General features: G+C 40.9%; 1 protein-coding gene across 1 annotated transcript; it reads right to left on the reverse strand.

The window, feature by feature from the left end:
- Nucleotides 1–1,455: 1,455 nt before the first annotated feature.
- On the reverse strand, nucleotides 1,456–11,338 carry gabarap (GABA type A receptor-associated protein). The gene is made up of 4 exons (XM_062957919.1): nucleotides 11,105–11,338; nucleotides 4,163–4,241; nucleotides 3,274–3,392; nucleotides 1,456–2,054 (listed from the first exon to the last, which is right to left on the reverse strand). Exons 1-4 carry the CDS (start codon nucleotides 11,192–11,194, stop codon nucleotides 1,983–1,985), a joined length of 360 nt encoding a protein of 119 aa, XP_062813989.1. The 5' UTR covers nucleotides 11,195–11,338; the 3' UTR covers nucleotides 1,456–1,982.
- Nucleotides 11,339–11,381: the final 43 nt, after the last annotated feature.

Below are 11,381 nucleotides of genomic sequence, written 5' to 3' on the forward strand. Positions count from 1 at the left end.
ATTAAACGCTCAGTGTAGATGCGGCTAAAAAAACACCTGTGCCTGCCTCCTGCTTCACCAAGAATTTCATTTTCTGCAAGGGGGTTTAAAATGTTAATCTATATTGCACACAGTTAACTTGAGAATAAGGAAACAACAAAATTCTTATGTATATGAAATAATGATATGTAAAATACGTTTTATATATATATATATATATATATATATATATATATATATATATATAGAGAGAGAGAGAGAGAGAGAGAGAGAGAGAGAGAGAGAGAGAGAGAGAGAGAGAGAGAGAGAGAGAGAGAGAGAGAGAGAGAGAGTAAGTATTTGGAAGCCAGGGCTGACTTCAAATTAAATAATAATAATAATAATTTTGTGTGATTGAAATGAACTTGGCTCAGACTTTTAGGTCGTCACAGTGATAGCAATACTAATAATAATTGGGTTGCTGTGAGTTTTCTGGGCTGTATGGCCATATTCCAGAAGCATTCTCTCCTGACGTTTTGCCCACATCTATGGCAGGCATCCTCAGAGATTGTGAGGTCTGTTGGAAACTAGGCAAGTGGGGTTTTTGTATCTGGAACATGGCCATAACAGCCCAGAAAACTCACACAACCCAGTGATAAAGCCTTCGACAACATCATAATAATTGTTATTACTGTAATATAAAAGCAGGCAAGCAATTTCTTCAGTGAGATATAAAGGTTGAAGCAGATATCAACTAGCATAAAAACTAACATTTAGAACATGCCTATCTTTTAGTCTCAAATTTGTCTCTTTCTTTTCTCAAGATAGATTTTCCCAATTCTTAAATGGAAATTATGCAGGGATTCTAACCCAAATCTATAACAGCATAACTATGCCTTGAATTTTGCAATTTTGCAATCTCTACTTTCAATAATTATAATGCTAAAAAACCCCAGTTAAACCCTTAAAAATGATTACAACGTTTGCATATTTGTACATTTTAAATTGTTTACTAATACTTTTATGTTAAGCCATTTTGAGTCTCCTTCAGGAGAGATAAAATGGGGTAATAATAATAATAATAATAATGTAGGCAAAGGTAAAGGTTTCCCCTGGCATTAAGTCCAGTCATGTCTGACTCTGGGGGTTGGTGCTCATCTCCATTTCTAAGCCAAAGAGCCGGCGTTGTCCATAGACCCCTCCAAGGTCATGTGGCCACTGGCATGACTGCATGGAGCGCTGTTACCTTCCCGCCAGAGCGGTACCTATTGATCTACTCACATTGGCATGTTTTCGAACTGCTAGGTTGGCAGGAGCTGGAGCAACAGCGCGCGCTCACTCCACTCCCGGGATTTGAACCTGGGACCTTTCGGTCTGCAAGTTCAACAGCTTTAACACACTTCACCACCGGGGCTCCAATAATAATGTATTCATAGCTAAAGCTATGGCACCGCACCGCCTGACAATCTTATAAAATAACGACTCGGGGACTTGTGCTTCTCCTTAGATATTGTTTTAATCAGCATTCCCCATCCCCTCTGGTTAATAAGAGACTGCCAGGCAGAAACACAGCCCTGGCAGGAAACAAAAACTCAGGGCGCTTGAAGTGGCAAGATCAAAACCGGGGAGGAAATGTTGAGAAGTCTCCCCACCCCTTTGAAAGAAAAGGGGAGAAAAAAAGAGGGGGATGAAGCAAAGGGAAAAGGAGGGAGGGAAATAAAAGCAGGTAAGCGTGAAGGAATTACAAAGAACGGAAGGAGAAAGAGGTATTTTGCTTTCAGCCGTACAACCACCTCAAAAACAAAAAAGCCCAACCAGAGCATGCGGAGGGAGGAGAAAGAAGTGGGTTTATAAGGAAAAGAGGTTAAAAGGATTGCAAAGAAGGAGGGAAAGGGAAAAAAAGACCAAAACACCCCCCTTTTCCTGGGCCAAAGGCTCTTGAACATAAAATCAACAACAACAAAAAGTGCAGGTCCCTTCAGGAGCAGGTGCTGCCCCCTGATGGTGGCAGGTGGCAGCGCGCCTCACAGGTTGCCTCCATAGACGCTCTCGTCACTGTAGGCAATGTACAGGAAGAAGTCTTCCTCGTGGTGTTCCTGCAAAAGGGGAGGGTTGGGGGGGGGGGGGAGAGAAGAGGGGGCTGTCAGTCTAGGGGGCTGGGAAAGACCCAAAGGGTGGGTGCAGAGATTCAGGGATGGGGGAACACACATGCTTTGCGTGCGGGAAGGCCACAAAGACCGGACTTCCAAAGGATTCCAAGAAAAATACAGGCAGGCAGTCCCCCAAGTTACAAACAAGAGAGGTTCTGCAGGTTTGTTCTTCAGTTGAATTTGTATGTAAATTTAAACTGGGACTTTTAAAAGTGTAACTCCAGCTATAAATATATATTTGTAGTTTTGGGCCACCCCCATGGTGTTTGTTTTGTTTATGACCCTGGTCAAAAAATTTCACTTCATTTTCTATCTCTGTGATTGTTGTCTTTTTAAAAAACTGGCTTGTTGTGGAAACAAGGACTGGAGGTAAAGCTTCAGTGGAAACCCCTTTCCCACATGATAATGAATCCTCCAGGAGTGGATTTCTCTTCCGAGGGAAAGATTTCTCTCACTTCCTGTTGTCTCACATTCATTCTTAACTAGGAGTCACTTGTAAGTCAGATGTTTGTAACTCGGAGACTGCCCTGTACATCATCTCTAGCCTGGACTCAGGGGTCAGCTGGGAGAAGTTACTTGTCTTCAAAAGGGGTCTCTCAACCAACCCCAGAGCCTTTGCTGCTGGTCAGATGAGTTTGCAAAAGTTACTAGAGGAAGGGGGAATGCAACTCAGATACTCAGCCAAGAGTTTCTTTTTAATCTATATCTCAGAGGGCTTTCTGTCAGTCAGAGAACTTGGAAAAGTGACATATTTTCACAGTCAACTCCCAGATTCTCCATCTGCCTGCTCTCTCACCAAACTAGATCTGAGGAGAGCCAATATTAGCGGCCAGCGGAAAATGTGGCAAAGGTTTTGTTTGTTCAGGAGAACACGTGGGAGTTCTAGGAACTGCACTTCAAGTGAAGTAACTTTCCCAAGCTCTGGACAGGAGAATGTACAAGGCTAAGTGGAGCAATGGCTTCACTTGGCCCAGGTCCATGGGAAGCTAGTTGTTTCCACCCACAAAACCTGCCCCCTACCCCAAAGTTTGACTCTTATTTCAGAGTGTTTACAGTTTCAGAATGGTTGTATGTTGCTTCAACTACCTGCCCTGAAAGAAAATATGGGATTATGACTTTCGATCTTTCCTTATATTTCCTGCGCCAGGGTCTGATGCCCACTCACCTGGTAGAGCTGCCCCATGGTGGCACTGGTTGGGGGGATGACGTTGTTAACGAAAAAGAAGAGCGCATCTTCGGCTCGAAGGTGGATCCTTTTCCGAATGAGGAAATAGAACTGCCCAACTGTGGGGTGGGAGAGAGGGAAGAAGTATCTGTCAGTTAAAAGAGCAAAGGGAAGTGAGAGTTCTTAAACAGGATACTGGCATTCTCTTCTGATGTCTCAAAAGAAACAGTTTACTTCATGAGGCAATACTAAAAAATGTTCTCTGTAGAGTTTTTAAAAATCCAGCTTTCAAGTTCCAGAGATTTGTAGTACAAAATGTAACTATTTTGGAGTTCTGGTGTGAAACATACTAGAGATGTGTGCGGTATTTGTTCCATTTGTATTTCCGTTTCGTAGCATCCATTCAGATGGTACAAAATGAACCCCGCCCCCAGAACAAAAACCAACTCAAAACAAAAGGCAGGCAGGAGCCGGTATCAGCTCCAAGCCTGCTTTTCTGATTGATTGGCTGCAGGCACTGCGAGGCCAGGGGCGTAGGCCCAAAGCTCCCGTGGCTACAGGTGCAGGCTTTGGGCCTAAGCATCCGGGCCTCGCAGAGCCTGCAGCCGATTGCTGAATAACGAGCACCAAAAACAGTATTGGGCCCTGCTGAAAGCTGGGACATGAAACGGGACAAGGTAAGTCCTGAATGCACATCACTAAGACATACCAACTAGAGCCCATCCAGCCAAGAACCCCAAGTATTATAATCAAGTGGTCAAGACTTCCTCCAAATACTCCACCAAAATGTTGGACCTATTCTGAATCCCTTATTGAAGGATGATGGGAATGACCTCCTCCCCCACCCAGCTGTTCCAGCCTTTGGGCTCATTCTCTCCCCTCCTCATACCTGTGAGGTCTGATGGGACAAGGTATTTCTTCTTGTCCAGGTCTCCTATCCGGGCCTTGGGTGCTTTTTCCACGATGACCTGTTCAGTTTCAGAGAGAGAGAGAGAGAGAGAGAGAGGGAGGGAGGGAGGGAGGCTGGGTCAGTGAAGGGCAAGGAGGAAGAGCTCAAGCCACAACAGTCAGAGGAGCAAAACCATTCCTATAATTAGGAGGTCTTGAGCAACAGAACAAGCTGTTCAAGAAAGGGCCGGGATCAGCTTTCCAGGAGAACCTTTACCGGTGACAGTTGAAAGCGGGAAGTCTTGCTGAAACAGGCTCAAGATCATCCGGACTCACAAACAGGCCTTTCAGAGGGAGGGAACTTGGGTGCCATCAGGTTGAAGGCATTTCCAAAGAACAGCCTAACTTGGAGATGAGTGAAATCATTCTCAGTGGCATTCTCCTCACCCATAGGGAACCACAAATGGGCTCTTTAAGTCAAAGGGAAGAATTACTAGATATACTTGAACCCAATATCCCTTCTTTTCAAAGGGAGCATGTCCCTACTCTCTTAAAGCCTGGATAACCTCCTCCAAGGATCGCCTTAAGGAGCAGGTGGAAGATGTCTTAGTTTTAGGGCTATCCCAAGACTGGGAAACTCATAACCCCTCAGGTGTGGTCGGGTAGCAAATGCCAGCATCCTGCAGCAATGGCTAGGCTGGCTGGGACTGCTGGGAGCTGGAGCCCAAAAACATCTGGAGGACTCAGTGGATCTTACCTACAATTTACTATAAAGAACAAAAACAAAGCAAGAATGGGTAGATAGAGAGGAGTTTGAGGATATGAAACATTTCCAAATTATTCTCCAGGAAAAAGAAAAGGGAAACAGAGACACAGGCTAGGGAATGTGGGAATGCTTACAGTACAAGATTCATTGGCCCTGATAATGTAATACAATTTTATTTCTAACCTGCCCTCTCTCCCTGAAAGGACTCAGAAGAGATACACTTCCTGAGAAAGACTCTGCTAGGAAAGATAGGACCTTCTGTGGAAATCTATTACTTTTGTTTTAAACAGATATCTGGCAGGGAGGGACTGAATGTTATTAACAATCCCTGAAACATTTAAAAGCAGGGGTCAATTCCAAGACGTATCATGCCCATCGTCCCCGGAAAAGCCATTTCCCTGGTTAGAGAGGCTTTGCGTAACAGGCCAAAGGAAGCCTGGGAAGGAAGCCAGGGACTCTGGGTTCTGTGCACTCCATCAAGGTTACTACAACCTCCCTCCAAACACAATTCAGGTGTTTCACGTGGGAGTCCAGCCCCTGTGTGAAGGGAGCGAGGCCTCAGCACTGAGTTTCAGTATTTGAGAAGAAGAAAAACTGCAAGGGGGACGTTATCTGGGAGAAGCTGAATGGAATAAAGGCACAGTGTCCCACAATAGTAGTATTGTGAGCTAATGCTACTGTTTGTTAGTAGTAGCAGTAACAATGTCCCCTCTGTCTCTCTGAGTGCCATACACTTGCAACAAAGGAATAACGCTGGGCTATTGTATAGACTTGCTGTAACAGAAAAAAATCAGATCAGAGTAAGTCATGCCTTGACTGTTCAAAAGCATACTAGAAATATCATTGATTTCTGATATAAATTAATCCAGAAAGCAACACAGAGAAAGGAGGAAACTCAGTCCTCTTCTACACAGCTGTATAAAATCTACATCTGCTTTGAACTGGATTATATGGCAGTGTAGACTAAGGTCCCTTCTTCACTGCCATATAATCTAGATGATCAATGCAGATAATCCACATTATCTGATTTGAACTGGATTATATGAGTCTACACTGCCAGATAATCTAGTTCAAAGCAAATAATCTGGATTTTATTTGGCAATATAGAAGGGGCCTAAAATAATCCAGTTCAAAGCAGATAATGCAGATTTTCTCTTTCTTAAAAGAGATTAAAAGCATCCTTTTATGCTTGCTGCTACAAAGGCACCACTTCGTAACTCTAAGGCCCCTTCTACACTGCTATATAAAATCCAGATTAGTGTAGACTCAGATAATCCAATTCAAAGTAAATATTGCATATTATCTGCTTTGATAATATGGATTATTTGGCAGAGTAGAAGGGGCCTTAGATGCTTCCCTTTTCCTCAGTAAGCATTTCCCAGAAAACACAGTGGCAGAGGTGGAAAAACCCTTTCACTTTCATGTAAAGCAATCTGTCCTGCAGATATTTTAAAAACTCAAAAAGGCTAAGGCTTCAGACTGCACACCGGCCAACTTCCCATTTCTTCCAACCAAAATACAGAGAAAGGAAGGAGTGAAGGGATACAATGCCCAAGTCCCACAAGGTGTCTGTGGCATCCCCATCTTTATTCTTTCAAAACCCACTTTTTGCTCCCTTTCCCAAATGCTCCTGCACTTGAGCAGCTGTAACTCAACCAGCTGCATCTTTCTCTACTGGCTCACTGTCTTGTTTCTCCGCCAATTAAATGGACTTTAATTGGAGGTTCCTCAAGGCAAGGGACTGACCGCCTGTACTTCTGAAAACATAGATGATTTGCCCTGATGGGGAGAAAAGGTATCCTGACTAAGATGAGAACTCGCTGTCACTTGCTTAAGAGCCACAACAGGAATACAAATAAAGTGGCCTTTCTTCCTTAGGAGATTTTAAACAGAGGTTGGATGGCCATCTGTCAGGGGTACTTTGATTGTGCTTTACCTGCATGGCAGGGGGTTGGACTAGTTGGCCCATATGGTCTTTTCCAACTCTATTATTCTATGCTTCTACGAAGCAAGTCCCGTTGGTCCTTATCACTGTGGCAAGAGGCAAGGAACCATGGGAGTTGCTCTTCAACAAGATGAAAAGGGCCATGTTTTGTTCTCCCCTGTGGTACCAGGTAAGCCAGACCATATAAATAAAGGGATGAGGTGATGGCAGGAGGTTCTTGTTTACATGGGACATTCAGTTCCTGTTTGACAACACAAACTTCCCCTCCCTCTCAATTTCATCACAGGAAAATCCCAATGATAGATACATGCAGGACAGAAATAACTACAACAAAAACAAATCTATGCAATAGGCAGCTGAGAGTTTTGAGGCTGAAGTACCCAGTACCCCACTTGGTGTGCCAATAATAATAATCATCATCATCAACAACAAAGAACTCTGTAGGTACATCTACACTGGAGAATGAATGCAGTTTGACTCCACTTTAACTGCCAGCCATATCGATCTATCTATATATGTCTTTAAGCTTTGGATAACACCCCTGTGAAGTTTGTTTTGCTGTCTGTGCCCGTTTGGAAGATTTCACCTCAGTTTCTCTCCCTTTGATACCGTATGTACTCAAATGTAATGCACACCTCAATTTTCAGATCCCTGAAACCAAAAAATAAAATAAAATAATTGCTGGTGAATGTAATGCACAGTGGCAAAACGTGCACTCTTTGTCATCTGGCCATTACAGTTGCTGCCTGTTTAGAAATCCTTCCTTAAAAACAAAAGTGTTAGAACACCAAGCTTCCAGCAGTGGAAAAGAAAATCTTTGGGTAAATCTATACCAGGCATGGGCAAAGCTCCATCCTCCAGGTGTTTCGGATTCCAACTCCCACGGTTGCTAACAGTCCAAAACACCTGGAGGGAGGGCCCAAGTTGGTCCATGCTTGGTGTAGAAAATACACCCAAAGGAATCCTTTTTAACTTTTGATTGATGTTTTAATGGATTTTTAGTGCTGTTTGTGTTTGATTATGTTTTAATGTTTGCATATACTTGTATATTTTTAAACTGCATACTAATGTTTTTATGTCAAGCCTCTTTGAGTCCCCTTTGGGAGAGATTAAGCAGAGTACAAATAATAAATATAATAATAATAGCCAGATGGAACACTAGAGAATCAGAAGGTGACTCTGAGGTTGTGCAGAGTGGCTTGGGCGGTTTGCCCACACCTGCTCTAGCTATACATATTAATATTAAAATGGAATTACACATAAACGGGAGCATTATTATTATATTCTTCTTTCATCCCTATCGACTCAAAGCATTAAAATCAGCAATATATACATATAAAAATAAAAATAAACATATAAACCAGCATTATCATTATATTCTGCTTTTATCCCTATTGACTCAGAATGGCCCAGAGTGCTAAAATCTGCAATGTATACATATTTAAATGGAAATATTATTTATTTATTTATATTTCGCTTTTCTCCCATGGGTGGGACTCAAAGCAGCGTATAATAGTTAAATTGTCATGATCACTCACTTATGACATCCAACTATCTGCCTTGACAATAAAAAAGATATCAGCATTATTATTATTATTATTATTATTATTATTATTATTATTATTATTATTATATTCTGCTTTTATCCTTATTGACTCAGCATTAAAACCAGCAGTATATACATATTAAAATGGAAGTAAACATATATATCAGCATTGTTATCATTCTATTCAGCTTTTATCCCTATTGATACAAAGTGGCCCACAGCATTAATACCTGAAATATATACATATTAAATGTAAGAAAACATGTATAGGCATTATTATTATTATTATTATATTCTGCTTTTATCCCTATCGACTCAGCATTAAAATCCGCAATAAATACATACAAGCATTATTAACATTATCATATTGCTTTTATCCTTATTGACTCAGCATTAAAATCCGCAATATATACATATTAAAATGGAAGTAAACATATTTATCAGCATTATCATTATTATTATATTCTGCAAAATGGCTCACAGCATTAAAATCCACAATATGTAAGTATTGAAAAAGAAGTAAACATATACATCGATAACAGTATCACTATTATTATTATAAATAGAACAATAATAATATAGAGCAGGCATGGGCAAACTTGGGCCCACCGGCAGTTTTTGACTTCAACTCCCACAACTCCTAACAGCCTATCAACTATTAGGAATTTCTTATTATCGTGTCAGAAGCAACTTGAGAACATACTGCAAGTCGCTTTTGATGTGAGAGAATTGGCCATCTACAGAGACATTACCCAGGGGATATCCAGATGAGTTACCATCCTGCTGGGAGACTTCTCTCATGTCCCCGCAAACTTGAACTGACAGACAGGAGCTCACCCGCATCTCGTGGATTTGAACTGGCAACCTTCAAGTCAGCAGTCCAGCCAGGACAAGGGTTTAACCACAGTTCCTTTTGCTTATGTATGTATTATGATTTAATTTTTGTTGTAAGCCGCCCGGGGCCTTTTGGAGAGGGGGCAGATATAAATAAAGTTTATTATTATTATTATTCTGCTTTTATTCCTATTGACAGCATTAAAATCCACAATATATAAGTATTGAAACACAATTAAACATATACATTATTTATTTATTTATTTGCTACATTTATATCCCGCCCTTCTCACCCTGAAGGGGACTCAGAGCGGCTTACAAATTAAATTTACATACAATAGTATATTATTAGCATAGTGCAATACTGGCAATAAGTTACTATATTGTACTATACCAATATATTGTAATATTATTAGTAATATTACATGTAAAATATAATATATAATTAATATTAATATATTAATATTAATATAATTAATATTATATTGTATTATTACGGTGGAGTCTCGCTTATCCAACATAAACGGGCCGGCAGACTGTTGGATAAGCGAATATGTTGGATAATAAGGAGAGATCAAGGAAAAGCCTATTAAACGTCAAATTAGGTTATGATTTTACAAATTAAGCACCAAAACATTATGTTCAGAAAAAGTAGTTCAATGCACAGTAATGCTACATAGTAATTATTGTATTTACTAATTTAGCACCAAAATATTACGATGTATTGAAAACATTGACTACAAAAATGCGTTGGATAATCCAGAACGTTGGATAAGCGGATGTTGGATAACTGAGACTCTACTGTACATTATTTATTTATTTATTTGCTACATTTATATCCCGCCCTTCCAACCCTGAAGAGGACTCAGAGCAGCTTACAAATTTTATATACAATATTATATTATTAGCATAGTACATTATTAGCATAGTACAATACTGGCAATAAGTTACTATATTGTACTATATCCATATATTGTAATAGTATTAGTAATATTACATGTAAAATATAGTATAGTATACATACATCAATATATTGTAATATTATTAGTAATATTACGTGTAAAATATAATATATAATTAATATGATATTGTATTATTAATATATCGTATTATAATATTATGAATATTATATGTATATACAATATGTTATAATTATTATATATTAAATTATACATCAATAATAGTATTACAGTAGAGTCTCACTTGTCCAACACTCGCTTATCCAATGTTCTGGATTATCCAACGCATTTTTGTAGTCAATGTTTTCAATACATTGAGATATTTTGGTGCTAAATTCGTAAATACAGTAATTACTACATAGCATAGTATTGAACTACTTTTTCTGTCAAATTTGTTGTACAACATGATGTTTGGGTGCTTCATTTGTAAAATCATAACCTAATTAGATGTTTAATAGGCTTTTCCTTAATCCCTCCTTATTATCCAACATATTCGCTTACCCAACGTTCTGCCGGCCCGTTTATGTTGGATAAGTGAGACTCTACTGTACATCAATAACTATTATTATTATTATCCCATCTCTATATATAGGCTTGGGCCCTTGAGGTGTTTTGGACTACAACTCCCACCATTCCCAACAGTCTCAGGCCCTTTCCTTTTCCCCCTCAGCCGCTTAAGCGGCTGAGGGGGAAAAGGAAAGGGCCTGAGGCTGTTGGGAATGGTGGGAGTTGTAGTCCAAAACACCTCAAGGGCCCAAGTTGGCCCAGGCCTGCTCTTAGTAATCTAGGGAGGCTGGGCTGAAGGCTAGGCCTGAGGGGAAGGAAAGGGCCTATTTTTCTCTCTCCGAGGCGGAAGGATCCTTTCCCTTCGCGCCATTCTTGTGTCTCCTCACCGGGACTCGATCCGGGTACTTCTTGCGGATCTTCTCCCCCTCAGAGCGGCGCTTCTCGAAAGGGTGCTCCTCCTTGTAGACGAACTTCATGGCGGCTGCGACTGCGACGAGGCTGACGGGCGAGGCCGGCGGAGGGGGAAAACAGGAGAAAGAGGAGGAGACGCGTCCCGCTCCACAACAGACGCAACCGCGCAGGCGCGGCCCGCCCTCCTCGCCGCCTTCGTCCGCCGAGCCGCGGAGGGATAGGCCAAGAAGAGAGGGACTCGTTTTCTTTGTT

Source organism: Anolis carolinensis, chromosome 6 (genome assembly GCF_035594765.1).
Source record: "Anolis carolinensis isolate JA03-04 chromosome 6, rAnoCar3.1.pri, whole genome shotgun sequence".
NCBI classification, from domain to species: domain Eukaryota; kingdom Metazoa; phylum Chordata; class Lepidosauria; order Squamata; family Dactyloidae; genus Anolis; species Anolis carolinensis.

Excerpts from the sequence above, each read along its gene's own strand:
- gabarap (XM_062957919.1), bottom strand. The coding sequence starts at position 11,194 with ATGAAGTTCGTCTACAAGGAGGAGCACCCTTTCGAGAAGCGCCGCTCT. Across the intron at positions 3,393-4,162 it reads TGTCCCATCAGACCTCACAG|TTGGGCAGTTCTATTTCCTC; the intron begins GTATGAGGAGGG and ends CCCACCCCACAG. Across the intron at positions 2,055-3,273 it reads CCATGGGGCAGCTCTACCAG|GAACACCACGAGGAAGACTT; the intron begins GTGAGTGGGCAT and ends CCCCTTTTGCAG.